The following is a 23269-nucleotide window of genomic DNA, read 5'->3' as shown; positions in this document are numbered from 1 at the left end:
CATCCTGCATTTTTAATATTGTGGCGGGTGGTGCTCTCAGCACCGCCCGCCACAATGGTAAAAATGCATGTATGCATTTGCATACACAAAGCGGCAGGCACCGCGCGGTGCCTGCCGCATTGTGTATGCAAATGCTGGGGGTACCACAGGTAACCCCCCCCCCCCATGTGCACGAAGCCGCCACGGAAAGGCATCTGTTTCTGCCCATTGTAATATGGCTGGGGGTGTCTAAAAAACACCGCCACCATATTATACCTTTTCCGCCTCTGCCGCAAGGCGACCGGGGCCGAAAAGCGGCGGACGGTGTTTCGGTCCGCCGCGGTCCCCCGCCATAGTAATAAGGCGGGAGGGAAATGGGTGGCGGGCGGGTATTGATGTCTGGTGGATCGCCATCGCCCGCATGGTGGTGGCGATCCGCCAGACATCCTAATGGCCCCCTAGAATGCTATTAAATCACACTGTAAACCAACACAACCCTGGAATAAAGGTTTTAATGCAGCACTATTCCTTAGCTTGAGGCAAGCAGCACTAGGAAGGGAGACACAAAGCGATATCACTAATGAAAGAAAGACTGTAAAGTCAAACCTGCTCTGACTGGCCATTAAGGCTATGCAATTCAACCACAAACAGAATGCTGTCCATGCCGGACATGAACAGGTTTACCTGGAGCTAGCGAGATTAATCGAACAGCCATCACCTGCCAAACGCTGGGACAGTACTCAGGAGCAGATTGATGACAGAGTGTTGGCCGATCTGTGAGATCAGGGAGACCATGATCAGCAAAAAAGAGCGGGGTACTCATTATCAAGCGCACACCATCTCTCCACTCTTCCAATCACGACTAATCATGAACTGTTAGCCATGCAGCAGCGGTTTCTCCAGTAGGGCGGAGGAACATTGCCCCTCCACTGTAAGTGCTGAAAACATGAAAAATAAAATGGCAATAAAACAAATTTATAACAATTTTATTTTCATGCCTGCAGCAGAGGCGGAGGGTTGAACCAATGCTATGGATTGGCAGCACGGAGGAGCGGTGTGCAGTCCACTTCAGTTTAAAGTGTGCATTTCACTTTGGACAGCTATCTGGTGACAGATGCAAAAAGAACAATTGATGGACAGAATACAGAACATGTCATACCTTCACCCCAGTACAGAGATCTGGGACTAAATCCATTGTTATTTTGCCCCCATGCCATTCCAATTTGAACTCCGCAATAAGCAAATCAGTCTTGACCTTGAATCGTATGGGAACAATCTAGCCCAAAATGCCAGGCCAGGTCCTCCCTGGACTGGAAACAAGCATCCTAGGACCAGTTTCTTGTGACGCCAAAGTGACATGTGCACTATAAACCTCTCCAACCCGAGCTTTCTTAGGCAGATGGGTGGGTAGCAGGCACAGGCCCCTAGTGCCCGAGGGAGTGTCGAGCCAGCCCGCCCCAGCCTATCCTAGTGCTTTTCATGCTGCCTGAGCAGCACATGAGTAGTGTGTTGGTAGAAGGGAGTTGGTGGAGGCTCTGGGAGCCGGTGCAGGAGCCCTGGACTACCGAGAAGGAGAGGAGCACAGAGCCAGTGGTCAACTAAACATTTTTATTTAAACTTAGTTTAACTCCCTGACCGGCACTGTGAGAAACCTGCAGGGCCTTCAGACTCAACTGCACAGCTCCCAATGGTCGCCAATTATAAACGCTGTTTAAAACAGACCACAACTGAGCACTTTGGCGTTGAACCTAAGGGCACTATTGGTCTTCAACAGTGCCAGTCAATGGGTCAAACATTCGCCCCACCAGTTTTGTGTGTTAGCAGTCGCCACTGAAGTCATGCTACCTGCATTGTCCTAATCGAACATAGGAGCTGGAAGTAGGGTGCAGGGGGTGCCGCAGCATCCCCAAAACAACCATGCTGTAGTTCCAAAGGTGAATGAGCAATAGAGATGCTTTTTAGGTACATTGTCACAATTTGGTGTGTATTTAAAGACAGAGGTCAAATGTCAGACCATGGCTCTGACAAATTGCTGCTTATTCTGTTGGTATTTACTTTTTTTCCCTCGACCTGCAAATTGAGAGGATTTTATAAATTGAACTAAGGGACGATCTTGTGGTGTGAATGAAATGGCTGTAGGATGTCAATTTCTCTTACATAAAATGTAAATACCTATAAATTAATTGTACAGATATTTCAAACTAAATCAGAAGTTAGGAAAACACAAATGAAACGCTCTTTTGCAACTTTGAAGTGAGATGGACAAAATTTGAACAGGATTAAAACAAATCAAAAACACTTTTCTTGGTGCTGCGCAAATGACATTCGCTAAACCACAATTTCCACATTATCGTGTGTGTGCTATATAGTTTTAGGAGTTAAACTACATGTCTGTGCAAAATTAGTAACCATTATAATTGAGAAAGAACGGTCTGTAAATTACAGTCCCCTACTGCACTGCTTTAGTAATATATGTGTGATAATGTGCTTTAAAATGCACCACCTGCTACATACACATTCTTACCACACTCTTGCCGGATGGGCGTGTCTCATGCGCGACATTTGCTCTTTGTGCAGCGCTTGGATTTCTCACAATCCCTGTGCTTTCAGTGATGTAACATTGATGGCAGCACCCCTACTCTGAAGATTGTTCCAGTACCACTGAAATCAGGCAACATGGACATTCTCCTGTAGGGACTGCCCTCTCCTCTGCAGAAGTACAAAATAAGAAGGGAGATTGACATAACTAGGGTACAGTATTGGGAACGAACAGACTGCGATGGGGGGGTGAGGGGGGGGGGGGGGGGGGAGGACACTGCATTGCTCACGGACAACCAGAGTAAGGGACATCCTGGGAGGGAGACTGTAAAGAAGTAGATATATACCAGCATATGTGACTGATTATATATGGGGACAGTTGGCATAAATGGGTAGAGTGAGCCAGCTGTTCCACACTCTTGTGCAATAGGACCATTTCGGATCTTGGTTTACTGAACACAAAGCTCTGCACCAGTCGCGGAATCATCAGGAGTGCAGCTCGAACAAAACCAGTGAAATTCAGCAGTCACAGTTACTGGAGCTAAATATAACTTACGCCCCCACAACGCATTGCTTATGACCTCACATAGTCCATCACTCATGACATCATCCAGTGATAGTGAGTGTTTTCTAAAAGTTTGTGTGTGCTAAACTTATACACTATGTAGCACAAAAGTTACATTATACTTTGTGTACTACTAATGAGGGATTCTTTTTTTAAACTACTAATGTGAGTCGCTGGCTGATTATGTATGTGTGAGAGTGGGTGCGTGTCAGAGTGACTGTACAGGTGTGTGAGTGGCTGTCTAGGTGTACAAGTGATTGTGAGTAGCTGCGTGGGTGACTTGTTTGTGTGAATGGCTATATTGGGGAGTGGGTGTGTCTGACTGTTGGGGACTGGATGTGTGAGTGGTTGTATGGGTGGGAGAGTGGTTGTGTCGGACTATGGGTGAGTGGGTGTCCGAATGGCTGTGTGAGTGATTGGGTGTGTAAGTGGCTGTATGGGTGAGTGGCTGCTTGAGTGAGTGGCTGCTTGAGTGAGTGGCTGCTTGAGTGAGTGGCTGCTTGAGTGAGTGGCTGCTTGAGTGAGTGGCTGCTTGAGTGAGTGGTTAAGTGAGGTGGTTAAGTGAGGTGGTGTGTGAGTGGCTGTATGGAAAAGCGGATGAGTGGGATTGGCTGTATGGGGAAGTGGATGTGTGAGTGATTGTATGGATGTGCGAATGGGTATGTGTGGATGAGTGGTTGTATGGGTGAGTGAGCAGCTCAGTTGAGAGGCTGGGAGTGGTTGTATAGGTTAATAACTGGGTGCAAGTAGCTGCATGGGCGAGTGTGTGGCTGTTCAAGTGGCTGCATGGGTGAGTGACTGGTTGTATGATCAGTGTACGAGTGGCTCTATAGGTAAGTGAGTGGTTGTAGAAGTACTAGTATGGGTATGTGAGTGGATGTGTTAGTGGGTGTATGAGAGGTTGTATGGGGGTGTGAGTGGTTGTGTGTGAATGGTTCCGTGGATGATGTCAGATGTCACTGTCTGTGTCATGATGTAATATGTGAGGTCATAAGTAGGGTATTTAGACAAAATAGAGTCGGAAATGTCTACCTACACAAATATTGAGTTGGAAATATTGTGACAGAAATATCTACAGCAAGAATATTGACTTTAAGGTAAGAAATATTGTGTAAACATTTTTTAGAAGTCAATAATATCATTTGCAAAAATAGTTGTTTAAAATATACATTTTAATTAGTGTTCTGTATTTTAGTATACATTTTAAATGTATGTGATGTATTTTTTCTAAGTATTGTTTTTTTAATGGTTTACATTTTTATTAGGCATCAATTTTATTTTAGTTACATTTTGCCTTTTTTAGTTCCTTTGCGGGTTGTGGGTTTATAGGGTGGGAAGTAATTTAATTATAATAAATTAATGATTATGTCTATTTATTAATATTTGTTTAATTTAGATTTTATAGTATTAATTGTGTTTTTATTTTTTTGTAAAGTTTGTGTGGGTTGTGGAATTTATAAGGTGGGAAGGGATTTATTTTTAATTAATGAATTGGTTGTTAATTATTAATTGGTAATTCATGGAAATTGTGTAATTTTAGGTGGGGGTTGTGGGGTTTATTGGGGTAAAGGGTGGGAAGTAATTTAGGTTTAATGGATACATAAATAGAGTAACTGTTTAATTTTTGTGTGTGGGTTTTGGTTTTATAGGGGTAAAGGGTGGAAAGCAAATTAATTTTACTTACTTTATAATTAGTTGTTAAATACTATTAGTCTTTTAATTGAAGATGCATTTTAAATGTTTAATTTTTTTACTCTAATTTTAGGCGTGGGTATTATAGGGGTAAAGGGTGGAAGTTAATTTGTATGTATTTATTTTAATTTGTTTAATTAATATTTAATAGATAAATGTTAATTATAGAGTATTTTTTTCATTAAGATGTGGGTTGTGAATTGTGTGGGGTTATAGGGTAGGAAGTAAATAGAAATTATTAAAAACAAATTTTGTTTAACACTTTTTTTTAATTTTAATATTATGTTAGTAGGTATTTGTGATGTGCATTTAACAATGTTTTTTTAAATATATTTCGATTTTATTTTTTAACATTTAAATATATTTTATTTATTTTGATTTTTAACTATTTGTTGTTGTTGATATTTTGTTTGTTTTTAATTTTTAACTGACTGGAGTGGGGATAGTAATTTTTACCCCTCTGCTATCCAACACTTTACCTACTGTTGCCCTAACTGGAGTTAGAAATATAAGTTGAATGATTTTTAAATAGTTTGATTTAATTTATAATATAATTTTTAAATAGATTTTATGTTATTGGTATATGCATGTATGTATATTTGTTAAATTTGTATATCTTTTTGAAATCATAAAATAAAATTAATAGTTTATTAAATGTTTTAAAGTAAATCGATATTATATTGAACATGTATATACACACACACACTCACATGTATACACGAAATAATGAGGCAGACAGAGTCTGAAATTTTCCTTAGCATAAGAAAAAAAATCAAAACCGTGTCTAGCTACTTTCTGAGGCCCATGCCCGTGATCCTCTTGCCCCTTTTCCCACATCTCTTCAATGAACAGAAAGAGCCTTAAACTGGTGAGCATGGCTAGGTCGGAACTGGGGGCACTCATACCTGCCCTTCGCCTCCCTCAAAGCCCTTCAAACCAGCTCGATCAATGGATGGACTGGGAGGGGCCAGGGAATGCTTTCCAGTCCCAGCCACAGTCTATCCCATTAATAGTAGTGTCACTGGCATTTTAACCCCTTGCGCGCTAGCGGTTTTCCCGCTGTGCGCTGGGTCTTTAAAAAAAACGCGTTACATGACGAGCTCAGCTCGTCATGAGTGTACGACAGGCGTAACTCGTGACGAGCTCAGCTCGTCATGAGCGTGGAAGGGGTTAATGAGGCGGTCCAGAATTAAACACTGTGCCATCTCCAGGGGGATTTTACTGGTGCTCAGAAACGACTGGGCACTGGGAATCTCCTTCCGATTACACCTCCAAAAGAAAGACGGAGAACTGCCATCAGCCTGCCTACTCAATGAGTTTTATTGCTGCAGTTGTAATTTTGCTGGAGATAAATGTAGACGTCATTCTCTTTGCCTATTCTGCATTCATTTTTTTCCACAAACTCCCAAAGCAGAAGTATTTTTGTGAAGAAAAAAAAAAACGGTCAATGATCATGATGCACAAGGTGTTCTCTCAGAGTGTGGGCGTAATTGCTTGTTTTACTTTCCTATGTCTATTCTGCCTCACCTGGTCAATCAGAAAGGAAAAATATGCATTGCGAGGACGAACCTAAAAGGACGGACATCCCCATGCATGAAAGATGGTGATTTTGAGCCTGCTGACCACCACGAGTAGGCAGGCTAAAGGAGGTCTCATGTTCAATTAAGGCATTCGGAAAACCCCATCACTGCCAGCATGAAGTCCCACTATCTGCTGTTTTAAGGCCAGTGAATTTTGACTAAAACTTTATTGAGTCCATCCAGCACTCTGGTAATTTTATTATTTCTTCTTAGTTACTCCTTTCGTTTCTAAGGAATTTGAGATTAAAGCACTTCAACAACTTACCACCGAGTGAAAGACCAGAGATGGATCTGAAAGAATTCAGACCTAAAAGCACATTTTGTGCTCCTACTTCACATAAAACCATTGATGCATATGAACGAATTATAACATCTGAAATTCAGAAAATCAAATACTCTAGTGGTACCACTAATAATTTTTCCAGAAAAGAATGGCAAGTTTTACAAACTTTGAGAGAGGCCAACGACATCACCATAATAAAGGCAGATAAAGGGGGCGCAATAGTAGTGATGAATACTACCTATTACAAAGAGAGTGTACTGGTTCATCTACAGGATGAAAACATATACCATAAGTTGGACCAAGATCCAACAGAAAGCTTTGGAATGACACTCAAAACAATTCTGGATAAAGCTTTAGAGATGAAATGGATCACCTTGAAGACATATCAATTTTTAAACCCCAAACATCCCAGGAGACCTCAATTTTACATGCTCCCTAAGATACACAAGGACCCCAAGAGACCACCTTTTAGACCAATTGTCCCAGCATGTGGATCATTATCGGAACCACTGGGTCAATACCTAGATTGGTTCCTACAACCTTTGGTTCAGAAATGGAGCACACACATAAAGGACACCACTGCATTTCTTAACATGTTATCCACAGTTAATATCCCTACTGACGAAGAAATATGGTTATGCTCTATTGACGTGACCGCTTTGTACACCTCAATCCCACACAGTGAGGGAATTGAAGCGATGGAATGGTGTTTACTGAACAATGAAATAAGTGGTGGAGAAAAAACATTTATGCTGGAACTATTGCAGTTTGCTCTATTACACAGTTACTTTAACTGGGAAGACAATTTTTATGAACAGTGTAGTGGGACCTCCATGGGGTTTGCGGGGGCACCGTCCTACGCAAACACCTTCATGGCAAAATTTGAGCATGACAATATAATTCACAACGTGAATTGGACAACTGGGCTAATGGTCTTCAAAAGATACATTGATGACATCTTCCTCATCTGGAAGGGTAAACAGGAAGAATTAATCAATAACATTCAAAGACTCAATGCAGTTCATGATCGCATTAAATTTACCTACCAAATGGACCAGAAAGAATTGGCTTTCTTAGATGTGAAAATTCATCTTGAACAGAACAGTATAAGAACCAGTGTGTACACCAAACCAACGGATAGAAACAGTGGCTTACACTATCAGAGTTTTCACCATCACTCCTTAAAGAAACATCTTCCAGTGTCCCAATTTATCCGTCAAAAAAGAATCACCTCTGATCCACAAGATTTACTCTCCACCATTGACAAACAGATCCAAAAGTACCTACAAAGAGGGTACCCGGAACCATTACTGGAAGAATCCAAAACTAAAGTCTTGAACATGAAGAGAGAGTCTTTACTTGTGACTAAAGAAAGAAATGTAACCAAAATGACAGTATGTGTTCTGAAACATTCGATTCAATCAGTGAAGATAGCCAACATTATGAGGAAACATTGGGCACTCATTGCACAAGAACCTGATCTAGAACCATTGGTCGCTGATCGGATTACGTTCGCATACAACAGGTCAAAAAATTTGAAAGAACTTTTGAAAAAGAAAATTAAACCGGATGTAACTAATTACAAGGGTATGCAGAGATGCGAAAATTGCGTCCATTGTAACAACGTGATGGTGGGGCAGATGTTCACACATCCAATGACTGGCAAAAAGGTGACTTTGTTACATTCAGGAACCTGTGATACTAAAAACGTAATTTATGGCATCAAGTGCCCATGTGGAAAATTATACATAGGTCAAACTGAGCGAAAAATAAAAATCAGAATAACAGAACATAAGAGCAACATTCGGTTGAAAAATTTGAAATCTACAGTGAGTGCACACTGGCTGGAAGCAGGACATAATGTTGCACAATTACGTTTCACCATACTGGAAGTCATAAAATATCATCCAGAGAGAGACTCACACAAACAGACTTAGATCGGAATATTTCTGGATAAAGAAGATGGGAAGTCTACAACCTAATGGACTGAATGACAGGATAGAATTATCCTGCTTTTTATAAACTGATTTTGGGAGAGCTGTCAATATTTCCTTGCATAACATGAAGTGTGAAAACTCCCCTATCCAAGATGGCCGACAGGATTTTTGTGTAACTGTTTATTATTTGTCGTTTTATTGCTTTCTTATTCTTGCAGATTAATAGCAATATGAATTTAGTGTTGGAAACATAACTATGATTAATATGCAACAGTTTTTTGATATGCGAATTTTTTCAGACATGTCACGAATTTTTTAGTTTATCATCTAACATTAATGGCATTTACGCTCTGTACCAGCGCGATATATTGTGTACCAGCTACTCACATTTATTTGAATTTTATTAAGTACAAATGAGGGCTTAAAGACAAGTCCGTGGTTGCGGTCATGTGATCGCATGTTTAGCCAATCACAGTGCTTAGAGCACCATATAGCCTCATTCCAAATGTGAGGAAGCAGCGGATTGGTCGACATTATCGAAACTGAGGACGTCTGCATTTCCTAGTGAGTAAGCGCGAGCGTAGAAAGCAGGGCGTTTGTTTAGCTCGAGAAGCTTTGGGTTCTTTTGCTTAAGTTTATTTTAATTGCATTAGACAGGACGCACTGTTTGTAAGCGCGTAAAGAGTACTTCCGCTCATTTGCGCTAGCAACTTTTTCAAATGTAGGTCATTTTCGGGTGGAAACAAACATGGAAGGGGGTGACTTTTTTCAGTTGGGATATGGATTTCTGAGTTTTTTAGTTTTCCAATTGGGTTATGGATGTATTGTTATACAACTCGTTTGATTGCATATAAACACAGAATGCTAACCAATGTACTAGTTGTTTATATAGAGAGATGGCTATGAGGCTGATTGCATTTTTCTTGATTTTTCTGACAGAGACCCCGGAAGAAGGGTCATCATAGACCCGAAATGCATTGGGTACATGGGAAATGTTTATTTGAAATGTCATGGATATAAAAGGATTCGCAGTAATTAAAAAGATGAAACAAAATCAATAAACATGAAAGTCTTGAAACAAGATTAAACAGTGAATGGACTATTGTTGTTTATGAATTTATCAGAAGAGAACCAAGTGGGTTCCCAGTGAAAGTGTGCTATACATTACCACTCAGACAGCGGGATGGTCCGCTGACTCCCTATTTTTTCTGTTTTAAGGCCAGTGCCAGGTGGAGACATCAAAAGTATGGGGACATTCCGCATGTTCTAGACATGGCCTTCACATATTATTGTATTTTTATTTACAGAATGTTGTTTAAATGTTTGCCTTGCTCTAGCAGTTTGTTCTTTCTTTGATGTTCTACATCTCCTAAGGACATTTTGCATTGAAGTTTTAAAAATCATTATGACCCAAGGGGCAAAGACAGTGACACCTTGACCTCCTTGAAATCTTTTATTTTTTCATCTTGGTAAAAAAAAAAAAAAAAGAACCTGAAGCAATAAGCATGAAAGTTAGAGATGCATAATCTTGTTTTTAGAGATTACTGTACTGATGCAAGTTCTTTGGGCTGCTGACTTAAAGAAATGATATGGTCTGGAAGTAAACTACATCTCTTAGGATTTTACCAGAGCTACAATTGATCACAGAAACAAATTCTGGAAACAAGACTTCCTTTAAAACAAATGAGTATTAGAAACAGTATTGCTCACCCATGCTTCTTCAGGATAACTCATTTGAAGAACCCACCAAACTCAAGGACTACAGAGTACAGGTAATGGATAGATACTCACACTACTCATTTCTAGCGGATGGATATGTAGCGCAATATACGAAGTTTAATTTTTTATCTTTTTTGTGATTTTGCGGTCTTAATGCTCTCACCATGTCGGAGATATTTTCTGTATTCTATCAATGCAGGGATCCTTCCCTTAAATTGATCCATTAACATTCTAAGTCAGTAATCACTACACTATTTTTTCTTACCTTCATAAATTATTTTCAGGTGAATTACATGACCCCTACTATTTGGTAAGTGTACTGATATTATTGTGTAATTACTGCAATGCTACTATTCTGTTTCCATAACTTGCTTAATTTTCATTAAAACGTTAGTGTTCTCAAAAACAGGTCTAATACTCTGAGTTTAAAATTGTTTCATGGAATGTAAGGATCTTGAGCAATCTCATTAAAAGACATTCAACCAAAATGCATGCTTCCTTAGCACTTTTGCAGTAATTCATTGCAATAATGTAGAATCCCAAAAATTAAAAACCAATGGATGGTGATGTTTTTCCCCACCTGTTGACCACAAATAGGTTGTCATTTTGTGTGCTAAATCTACAAATGTTCAAATCTTCTCACAGGAGCATAATGAAGGTAGATGGATTTCACTGGATGCTCCGTTTTGATAAAGTTAAATTAGCTATTCTAAACACTTACTGACCATTACACTGCAACCCAGCCTTTTGTAACAACCTTAAATGAAATATAGCCTTTTTAAATAAAGGTAATCTGATTACTGGAGGTGACCAATCCAATAATTCTCATTCCTGGACAGAAAATCTGAATACAAAACTTAAAGGCTTTAAAATGTGATCAACCCTGGATCGTATGTAATTCTTGGACATTTTGTAACCTGACAATGTATTCATCCACACTTGGTTCCCGATCTAAAAAATCAAAAACAGATTTAGGAGTAAATCCATAAACACTCCTAATTAAATAGGAACTTGGTTCTATTTTCTAGCAGATCATGCTCTTTTAAAAACGGATATTGACCAGAATTGTACTGAAACAGTTCATGGTAGGTGAACGGTCAATAACGTTTAAGTAATATTCATATCAAATGCTACCTTTACTGTGGAGTTAATTTCCCAAAATCATTTTTTGCCCAAAATCTTACATCTTTATCAAACAACCTGGACACAACGTTATTTTAAGAACTTTTGTTACATTGTCTATCAATAGCAAAAGGGTTACTAATAATTCTTCACATGAGTTTGAATACATATGAACATATCACATCCCTAGTTCTTCTGATATATGAACTAATTTTAGAAAGGCGCAAAAATAGAAATGTACTATTTTAAACAGTAGTAATATCCTTCACAGTTGCAGCCAAATAATATGAGAGCTAAAACAAAGCTGGTAAAATGTGGCATCGTATTTTAACAACCAGAAAAAGCAATTTGATACAAATCAGCAATTAAGGAGGTTGACAATGATCAATCGACCACGTATCCACTCTATTACTAAAATCTGTATGCAGATAATCACCGCTCACAAAATGAGAGAATTTTGCAAAACTTCCTAAGAAACGAAGTTGGAGCTTATATTTTGATAAACTGAAAGTTGCCATTATGTTACAACAATATAATATGAGAACTATCAATTCATTTTTAATTGATGGTTGTGCTAAGAGTACTTCAGAAGCTGTATTACAATTATTATTAAACACTAACGATCGCAGTTCTTGCAAAGACCGTTGTTCATTTCATTAATGAATATTGACTGCAAAATGTATGCCAAGTATTAGCTACTAAAGCTTAAAACCTGTATCCCCTTCAGAGTAAATGCCATTAGATTTAAAAAATGTAATGGCGTGGCAACAGCTTTGTGGTTAGAGAGGCGACAGCCTGGAATCTCCATCCACTCAATCTTAGATCAGCTCCCTCCCTGTCTCAATTCAGGAAGCGTTTTTAAAAACTTGGCTTTTTAATCAATAGGTCATTCCCACCCCTTTCGTTGCTTACTATTTCAGCGCCAAGACACCCTCGGGTATTCGGTGCGCTTCACAAATAATTGAATAAAATAAATATATCAAATCAATATGGATTCATTAAAGGATAACTTCTCAGTCAATGCCAGATATTTTATCAATATTCTTTTTAAAAATCTTCTGTTAACACACCAACAGCTGCAATTTGACTTGATGCTGAAAGACTATACAAGATCGGCCCTATTTATATATTTTAAAAAAAAACACACTATTTGCCTCCAATTATATTAAAAATATGTGTTCTAAATATAAACCCAAATGCTTGTATTGTTTCTAATGCTATATTCTCATCTTATTTTCACCTATATGGCATTAGACACGGTTGTCCCCTTTCACCCTTATTTGTTTTGTACTTGGCACCACTTTTAACAGTATCTGAAATATTGATAGCAAAGTGCTGATTTTAGTGATGAAATTGCCATTCTGCGTTTGTTCGTGATATTGTAATATACGTGTGAACCTCACTCATTTAGCCAAACATACTTAGCTGTAGCATGGTCTTATTTGTAGACTTGTGGATACAAAACTCCGATCAAACCCAAATGTTTCCTCTTAAATCCATCTGCTCAGAGTATATGTTTAAAGACACTACTTTTGTCTGAGCAATCATTGGTATACCAGCAATATACATACCATTATCAAAACGAATTTTACTATGGTAAAGGAGAAATTAAGATCTCTAATTAGCATTGATCATCTCCTTATTTTGTGTTGTTGGGGAGAGATGCAACTCAAAGATGATAGGTCCTTATGTTTCATATTTATTATCGAATGCACTCTTAGTTTCCCTGTATATGTTTTTTTTTTTAAATGGACTTTAAAAACTCTAAAGTTTCATGGAACAAGAAGTGTCTTAGAATTCCTCTTGCTAATCTCAAACACCCGAAAATAGAAGGAGGAGCTCAATTTCCAGATTTCAAATGACACCATTCCTCACTCTGCATTAGGCAAGCATGTAATCTATAAAAGGCTTACAAAACAAGACAAAAAAATGGTCCTAGATTAGGGGATTTGAAATGCTCGTTTGATCAATTCTGCATATGAACTATTTGACTTTCCTGAAGTCACTCCCACTTATTAAACATGGATCTAAATGATCACATGAAGAATTGCTTTCTAAATTAGCTCCGAGTGTGTTTTTTTCCCCTTCATTGTTTTGTGTAATACATTTTTTAAAGTTGATAAAACAATCTTTTGAAAAGATTGTAATGAAAGTGTACCCTGGCTTGAACAATTATTAAAGAGTAGTACTAAAAATTGTCAGACTTATAGAGAACAAGAATTAAGCGAGACAAGACTTCTCCATGACAGTCACGAAAACCAACCAGCATGGTCAGGAGGTTTCTTTGGTTTACAGTAGAAGTATTGTAGAACCCCACAGGCACTTCCCATCATAAAACTGCTCTAGACTCTGCAAAAGAGCACCGTTAATAAACCTGGTTTATACAAATCCCAAAAGTGGCCGCTCTGGATTAGTCAATTGGACCATGCACATGAAATAGCCAATAACAGGTTCCCCAAGACATTCTTGTTACACCAGATTAATGCAATTTTGGTTATTATTCACCAGGGTCACCATGGGTCATGCTCAGACCAGTGTTACAGAAAACATGCCTGGTGCTTAAGCCAGAGTCACTTAAGCAATGCTGCACCCTTCCACCCATCACGATTCCCATGCAGCTCCCAGAGCCTTACCTTCACAATAGCTGCCTATGAATCCATTTTTACAAGTGCAGTTACCCTGCTTGCAAGTCCCTCCATGTTGACAAGGATAGTTTGTGCTGCACCTCAGGGGTGTGGGGAGTGCCGGAGTCTGTGCCGTGGTCCATGTCGTGGTAGGAGCAGGGGTCTGTGCCGTGGTACGAGCGGGGGTGGGTGCCAAGGTATGTGCCAGTGTTTCATTGTCAAATAAGGCTAAGACATGATCAGTTGTAATTCCTGCAGGGATGAAACAGTGTATAAAATTACATTTACAAGTGAGCTTCTAATCTTATTTATCAGTGTTTTATCTTATCTTGCACAAACTTTACTGCATTCAGAAGAAATATAGCAGAGGCACGCAAGTGAAAACTTCCTTCACACTGCAAGGTTTTCTTTGAAGAACAATGTTTACTTTAATGTATTGCTTAATTTGTGCTGACGGTTGCAGGTGGTAGAATCCGAGCATCATTTTTGTAGAGCGGGACTTATTTTTTATCATCATCAAACTGTTACCCAGAGCAAGAAAGAACCTGAAAAAGGAGAAAGGAGAAACAACAAGAAACCTGTGGCAAAGGGTGAAAGAGCGAGCTGGAGTGAAATAAAGGGAGAGATGTGTAGGGTGGTGGAGGAAAGTTATGAGGGGAAAATTAGACCAGTCAGCTTTGGTACTGAGCACCCCACATTCAAAAGCACAGTCAGCGGGTTTCTATGAGAAACTTTGACCCCGGCACCTTTTCTCTTTATAGAAATTAAACTCTGCTTAGAAGTGATTGTAGTCACCACAACCCACCCAGATCCAGAGACCCACGTCAAACTTAGGTTAAACTCAATCTGGTAAAGGAGCAAAACTTAATGTAACAAAACAGTACGCTTTCGTGGTAGGCAAGTCTAAAGATCAACTTCTGAAGAACTGAATTATATTAAAGTATTATTAATATAAAGCTTCATACCCCATTGTGGAGCACCAAAGCGTATTGGGAAACATGCTACACAGTGGGGAGAGTCCTTGGTTAGCAGGGTTGAATTTGTGGTGACCCAATGTGGGAAGCGTATGCGTCTTTTGCGAATGACCAGAGAAGTACTCATCTTGTGGAATGCTTAGTGGTGTGGTCCTAAGAAGTGAGAACTAGACACCCTTATCATAGATTCTACTTCTCTGGCAGACACATTTATTCTGCAGGTCCGCTTAAATTTGTGGTGATTACAGTCAGCCTTTCCTTATTCTATTTGTCTTCAGTCCTCCTGTAACTTGTGCTGTACACGGAGGTTGAGAACCTGCTCAGCCTTGTTGGTACAGGAAGGGGAGTAGACCGTTTAAGTAGGACAGAGAAAGTAAGTCGGCCTTTACGGCTTGTATTACAGCAATCCATTGGTGTGTAGAAGCCTGGGATGTCAGGTTTTAACTTATAATAGTGGATGTCGGGATCTTGCAGGAAAAGACTTCCTATTATTGGCATCTTGCACCAAGAATGATGTTCCACCAACAGATTTTTCTTGTAGAGCGGTAAAGTAAACTGAGGTGTTAATCTTCGATGAAGTGTCCCATTCTGAGAATATCATTGAAGTTTCATCTGTAGGCACCAACGCCCTGTCCTCTGGATGGGTCTCTGGGTGATGCATAGCGCTGTGAAACCATAGCAGTTGGCTGTCAGACTCCAGTGAAATGCTTGGAACACTGCTGTCATGTGTTCACTTGGGTGGAGTTGCAAGTCTTGAATTATTTGCAATTTTCGCAGACAAAAGCTTTGAGCACTTACATCCAGCTGGTTTGTATATCTAGGCATCGAAATGGAGGGTGAGAAGGGCGTGTAACTTTTAATGGTACCACATGTGAGGGAGGATGCATATTAACATCTGCATTGAGTATAAGGTGCTCCTTGAACTTGGTTAACCTCAGATGTTAGGGATAGGTTTGACCCCATGATCACTCTACATGGTGTTACTTTGCTAGAGTTTGTCGGAGGAACCTTGTTATTTGGGCCATATTATCGAGGGCTGATGGCTGGTCCAATATCCGAAGATCGTGAGCTTTGTTTTTCAGGAGTAGTAATTAAGATGGTTGATCCTTAATTCATCAGTGGTGCAGAGGTACTCGCCAAGTCAAGATCTATTAATAACGAACAGCATCCCTTACTTTTACGGTTCACCCTACCTATAGGCACCGGAGCCTGTGGTGACCAGGGGCTAGGATCCTGGCTTTGATTTCCCATTCAGTCAATGTCCTTAAACAAAGGCACCTACAGGATTCCGCAATATGAATTCAGTCCCTTTTGTGGCAGAACTACGGACTCTAGACCCTGGCAAGTCCATTTTCATGAGGGCATTGCTTGAATGTGATGTATTAATTTCCATAGGTTGTTCCAGAATTTAGGATGAATTGCAGGGAATCTACATATTTGAAATATGCAAGATGTAAAACTCGAATTCTATCCAGTATGCGGGTTGAAGTAAAGATTAAACGATAGTGGAGAAATAATTGAGCCTTGAGGGACTTTGCAGTATGTGGTGCGAGGGGCATTCAAAAATGGGGACAACGTTACCCAGCTTGGTTCATCTTTGAGATAAAAGAGATCCATTTTAATAGGTTTCCTCATATGCCACTCTTCAAGTCTCAGTAGTGTTGTATAAGGATGTGCAAGTGTCAAAGGTCGCAGATAGGTTCAGTAATAGTAGTGCTGGCGCTCCGTTTGTGTCCACTGTTACATTCAGATCATCTCAGATGGCCATCAGTACGGTCTCTGAGCCTCAGCCTGGATGGAAACCAGACTGCTTCTCCAAGAAAAGATGGTTCTTAACAAAAGCGGGATTCTTAAGAGTCTAGAAGACTGCTTTTTAAGATTTTTATTTGGATGGCGTCTTCTAGATATCCAGTTCGATTGCTTAGTTTGGGAACCTCACTATGGCCCAGATTCATCAAACAAAAATCCGCTCCCAAAGGGGCAGATTCTCAGAATCTGCCCCTTTGCAAGCGGTATTTTTGCATTTGGGATGCATCATCCCAAATGCAAAAATCGCAATTTTAGAAAATCGCTAAATTGCGATTATTTGCATTTAAGGAATCCTCAAATTGAGATTCCTTAAATGCAATGCATGAAAGTTTTTAAAATAGCGTATTCGCTAATAGGGCACGCAAATTACCATTAATTACAACTTCATGGTAATTGCAAAAACATTGAAAAATGCACTAAAGTGCATTTTCCAAAGTTTCATGTTGCGCGCACACATGCCCTAAGGGCATGTGTGCGCGCAACATATGTGCACAGATCAATTTCAGGGGTGCAACAGGGTGTCCTTTGGACACCCCTGCACCCTTGTAATGGCAATCTCAATTTGCGAATCGCCATTTGCAATTCGCAAATTGAGATTGTCTTCCCATTTATTCCTATGGGCCTAGAGGCCCATAGGAATGAATGGGGAGTTATTTCTTAATTGCGACTCGCAATTTGCGAGTCGCAATTAAGGAATTTTAAGAAATCACAATTTTTTTAGCAATTTCTTGATGCATTGCATTTTGCGATTCCTTATTTGCGATTCCTTATTTTTCGCAAATAAGGAATCGCAAAATGTATGCTTGATGCATCTGGGGGTTATATTCGGTATTCAATGTTTTTTTGAAGATTAGATGTCGCCGATTGATCTTTGTGAAGTTATTCCTGTCTTTTACATGTTGCATGTTGGTTATGTTGTTTCCCAGGTGGCGCATCTTGAAGATGCGCCACCTGGGGAACGCATGAGCGTTGCAACGAGCATTCCAATAAGTGCATCTTGAAGATGTGCTCATTAGAATTACATCTCATAATCCCTGTCAAAGCAGCATGAAATAAGAGGTGCACTCTGTGTTGCAGAATTCTCCTCGAATCCCGTGCAAGTCTTTTGAGGGACATTCTGTACTAGTTATGCTTGTCGAGCAATGTACCCTCTACTGTTTTTGAATACACACTTGGTGCCCTGTTGCGATATAGAAGTAGAATGTTATCTTTCGTCTTAGACTTTACTCATTTGCATTATAATACACCAAGTTCTGTCTTCAATGTCTTTATCTTGTCATTGATCTGTGGCAGAGTGCAAACTTGATCAGTTTAAATAGTAAAACGCTTCCAGGCCCGAAAGAAAAGAAAAAAACAAAAAAAAAAAAACTATTTCAGAAGAGCGTCAGGGTAGGAAAAATAATGGCAACCAGAACATTAGGCAAAAACGAATTAAACAATTTATTAAAACTATCTAAAAAGGACCAAGAGGCCCTGTTGTGAAAGTTTCAGTGCTGGAATGAGGTCCATGGGTCAGGGTATGGATCCATACCTCAAAGTGGGTAAAGATATGATGCAATCTTAGTTGTGCAGCAGAAGAGGGCTTCCTGGACTGATGAAGGATAGTAGTGTGTAAAGTCTCATGGGCGGTATCCTCCAATGACCATAACCAAGCCTCACTGTGCTGCCATGCTTTTTACGGTGTAAAAACTGCACAACTGAGCCCCTCCGGCAATTTTGTGAGTTTGCCCCAGTTTGTTTCTGGTTTTTTTTTTAACTTTGATATTTTTGCTGTGTCTTATTACGTTGGGACTCATGGGTCTGAGGCATGAAGAACAAGCTCCTACCCTGGAGCACTCGTGTTAAACACAAAGACCTTTCTAGCTCTCGAGCATCCCTAAAAACAACCGGCCGTGGGACAACAGGTCAGGTGGCCGATGGTAAATAGGTTAGCAATGAAATATCAATAACGAACAGATCATAGATTGTCCACATCGAGTGAATAGTCTGAACACAAATGTGTAAGGAAATGTGTATTTGTAAAGCACACATTCAAACCCTGGGGTTATTTTGGCGGGGAAAGAGGTTTAAGGCTGCCCAACTCCATAATACTCATATCAACCGAGGTAAGAAGGCTGTATGGACTCACTGAGGTCAAACAAAGCTGAGGTGAAGGCTGGAACAGTTTAGGACCTTCATGTGTGACACCACACGCTTAATATCTAGGTGACGCTATAAACTAACATTCTTCCAACCATGCATGGTATCCAGGCTTGCAGCAACCAGAACAGAGACGGCACCATGCTTCTGATCATACCAGTGGCAGCAATGCGTTTTAAAAAATACAAAACAATACGGTAAACGCAGGCTAGTACTCAAAGCATTGGGTTAACTTGATCAAGCGCATTTTTTTAAATTAAAAACTCACCTCCAGGTGGCTTGCCCTGAGCAAGAACAGCAGAGACCAGAAACACCCAAATCATAGCTGAACTTAACGAATTCCGTCCCACCGCCATCTAGGATTTAAAAAAATGTATATAAATATGCAAGATCTTGGTCAATATCCACATCTAGATCTCAGAAGGTCTTAACCAGACAAATTAATTCTGAATCCTCAGCCACCCATGTAAGGATTATGCCCATGGACTGAAGGGTACTATAGAATTCTAACTGCATTGCGTACCTTATGCAGACCTAACATTTTCGGGAGGGGGGTCCCTTAGGGATCACAAAAGGCACACTCGCTTCATACAGGTTCAACTTGTATTATTCGTATATATATTTTGTGACGTGATCTGGAGGCTAAATAACGGCCCTTCCAACCTCAAAACCTGGGTTCTACTCTGCACTTTGATCAATTCATCACGCACTTCTGGGCTGCTCAGTTTATCATCAGGAGCTTCAAATAATTAGTTTCCAGTGCAAGTGTGGTAAAATTAACTGTACAGTGTGCTGTGCAGAACTGTACCAATTACTTTAGATAAAAAATGGCCCAGCTAGCGAGTACTCGCCACTGCGGTCTGCAGTTCACTGCAGGTCACAAATCGGAATCTAATAAATATCAATTCAGTCTTGCATCCTTTTGAGGTTGGTAAATACATTACCATTACATTGGGTAGTATTCATAGCTTTACTTCAAATTGCATGACTGTGATGAGAGGCACCATATGAAGACATGAGCTTACTATTAGGTTCATAAAGCCCTTGACCACACTGCTTTTTTAAAAGCAGTATTCCGAGCTCTGCTTGAGACTTATACTCTTAGGCAACTGTCATCCAAGCCATCTATATGGAATGTGGGTGGGTTTATGGCCACTATTCTCTTTAGGAGAAAGGATTGGTCATCCTCTGGTAACCTCAGGAGTTCTTGGGTCTTTCACTTTGGACTGTTGATGTATCTCAACCAATGGAGTAAAGATGTTAGACCAATCAATCAGGTGGATTGTAAGCACGTTACTCATCCGTGAGGGTCTCAAGGAGCTGGGGTGGGGAGTAGCAGCTCCGTTCAGTCGAAGAGCCAGGTCTTGAGTGTTTTCCTTAAGATGTTCAGGGAGGGGGCACGTCTGATGTCAATCGGGAGCTCGTTCCTGGTCTTGGCCATGATGTAGGGGAAGGCTCTTCCACCTGTTCAGGCTTTGTGGATGCGCAGGGTTTCAGCGAGGTCGGCGGATCAGAGGATTTGATTTGGTATGTGGAAGGAGATACTTTTGTTGAGGTGCTCGGGTCTGGTGTTGTGGAGGCATGGTATGGGTGGGCGAATATCTTGAAAGTAACTCTTCTCTACAGGGAGCCAGTGGAGGGTGCACATGTGTTGGGTGATGTGTTTGTGTCGCAGGATGCAGAGGACGAGTCTGGCTGCGGTGTTCTGTATGGTCTGGAGTTTGTGGAGCAGAGACTTGTTGATCTCCGCATAGAGGGCATTTCCGTAGTCCAGTCTGCTGGGTATGAGTACATGGGTAACGTACTTCCTAGGTTTGGAGGAGATGGTCCATTTGAAGGTCTTTCGGAGGATGTGTAAGGTGTTGAAGCAGCTGGAGGCGACGGTGTTGACTTGTCGGGTCATGGAGAGGGAGGAGTGGAGTACCGTGCAGAGGTTTTGGGCGTGGTCAATGGGGGTAAAGTAGGCTGCCAAGGGTGGTGGACCACCAGGTGTTGTCCCATGCGGAGGGGGAGGGTCCGAGGAAGAGGACCTCTATTCTCCAAGTTGAGCTTCAGGCAGCTTTTGCTCAGCCAGGATGCCACGTTTATCACCAGATTCTATAATAGGTATTTGAAAGACAGGTAGGCAATTTTCCCTAGTATTTCAGCAATCCTAGCATTGAGGATAGACATCTCAGTGAGTTTGAGCCCAGGTGGCAGAGAATCATTAAAAAAAAAATAATAAATATATCACCAATTTAGTAACCCAGCAATTTACCAGCCAGAAATAGCAGGGGATACCAGTGAAGTAAATGAAAAATGTAGGCTAAGGACAGGCTGCTCAAAGTTGGGCTTAAAGCTGGCACCAAGTCTGGGGAGCCCAGTTACTGGTACAAGTGGCCTCACAGGGAATAATATAGGCAGGTGGAACTAGTGCAGCTACAGTAATTCCACCCAGAAATAACAACAAAATGTGTTCGAAGTGCTAGAGGAGGATGGTGACTCTTCCTGCAAAGGGACACTACCCTTAAATCTACGGTGAAAGAGAAAAACACCCATTTCCCTTTCTGGTCTAAAGGACAGTTACAAGTTCAGCAAAGATGAGTGGTATGGGGTAGGTCAGGCAAGATGTAGGGTCCCCAGGCACCAGTAATTGCTCTCGGCAGATCTGTTTTCTGTTCACGAAGTCCTTCAGTTCAGTTTCACCCAGCTCCAGTGTTCACTGGGCTCCTGTATGGTTCACTGTTCATAAGGATCTTCATTTAGCTAGACCTTGCTTTTTATCATCCTGGATGGGGACCTCCTTTTATCCACGCAATAACTGCAGGGGCCTCTTTTTAGAGCAGGTTGCAGCAACAAGGCTTTATCAGTAGTCCTGGGCTTGGTCCGGTCATTGATGTGGAAAGGGCAACACGCGGAGTTCCATTCCTGCAATCATCTCTATGTGTGTGCACAGAACATCTCCTAGCTGGAGACCTCCCAGTGCAGCCATAGGGAAGCACTAGCATGGAGAAAGTCAATCAAAGTCCAAAATCGTGCCACAAGGAGTTTGATGGGCTTTCTTATCAAGCTTTTACTGGGAACAGTGCAGTCAGTGATCAGTTTGTTGCACAGTACAGAGGAGGTGGTAAGCTGAGGTACAGCTGTATGGCAGATGTTCTGGTACGGCAGGTGCAGATACAGATTTGACTTTTTGCAAGAAATGTATTGTGTAGCCTGGAATACAACCATAGGAAATGGTCAGACCTTGTTCGGTGGTCCCAGGGCACACAGTGGGTAGATGTAGCTGCAAATTATCGGTTTAACTTAAGACTACATGTTCCATCAATTCCAGCTGGTACATCTAGGCTTCCAACAATTCATCAGTTTTAATGACCATAATATTACCTCAGTCTCTCTCATTCTTTTCTGTATGAGGTCATTGGTAGAGATGGGTCTCTGGCCTATAAGTTCCCCAAGGCCAGGGCTTGCTTGTGTTGGGTCCCTCTCCATTAGGAGAGTACAGCACAAGCCTACCCTCAATTTGAGCTTTGTGTACATCCTCCAGCCCAGTATACTGGTACGCAATTGTCAGGAGACTCTACAGAGGACCATGTGAGATTTCTCTTTGCTACAGAGACTGATGTGAAGGAGAGCCCGTGCATATCTGTGTGCATCCATGCTTGGTAGGTTATGAAGTAGAGCCTCCCTAGGCATTCATTCCACAGGCAATCTCAGCACATCCAATTGAGCGCGCACAACCCACTGCCAAAAAAATCTGTAACACTCTTGCATGACAAGTCTAGTGTACAGAACATGGTACCCTTGATGGCCAGTTTAGCTCCTGGATCTTTACAGAAACCTAAGCAAGGCCACACAGAAATCTTCCAGCCCCGACATCGGTTAGCCAGGCACTGAAAAGGAGCGGTTACATATGGGGTTGATAATTGTTTAGAGAGATGTTGCCCAACATTGCAGAGAACTAATACTTGTTCTCTGAGCAAACGGTAATGGGTAGTTAACAAGCACTTGCTTTTCAGGCACTCCATAAAGGAGGCAAGGGGATGCTCTTGCAAGCACGCCAGGTTCTAGAATTAATGGAGAGTCATTTCACTGGGACTAGTGTCCCTTGAAGACAAGATCTATAGATGTCACCCCTGATCCAAATATCTATTTGCATGCGTATTGCTTTTGGTGTCCGGTAATACGCACTAAATCAGTCCTTCCTAATCTCATCAACTACTCATCATGAGTTGCCTGATGATTGTTGTCTTATTTCTGCTCTGCGTTTTTATTATAAATGCAAGCCAACCCATTCCTAAAAGAAGCATTAAACCCAACCACCATGAC

General features: G+C 40.8%; 1 protein-coding gene across 1 annotated transcript in view; it reads right to left on the bottom strand.

Moving 5' to 3' along the window:
* Window positions 1-23269, bottom strand: part of LOC144798657 (uromodulin-like) — a 141327-nt gene that overhangs the window by 81180 nt on the left and 36878 nt on the right. Inside the window, exons 2-3 of the mRNA XM_078669641.1 lie at window positions 19230-19317; window positions 14049-14291 (exon numbers count right to left, since the gene is read on the bottom strand). Of these exons, the coding sequence (XP_078525767.1) occupies window positions 14049-14291; window positions 19230-19317 (331 nt within the window). The remainder of the gene's footprint in view (window positions 1-14048; window positions 14292-19229; window positions 19318-23269) is intronic.

The sequence above is a fragment of the Lissotriton helveticus genome, chromosome 12 (genome assembly GCF_964261635.1).
Source record: "Lissotriton helveticus chromosome 12, aLisHel1.1, whole genome shotgun sequence".
Lineage (NCBI taxonomy): Eukaryota > Metazoa > Chordata > Amphibia > Caudata > Salamandridae > Lissotriton > Lissotriton helveticus.
Note: the sequence above shows the minus strand (reverse complement) of the source record. Positions and strands in the feature narration are given on the sequence as shown.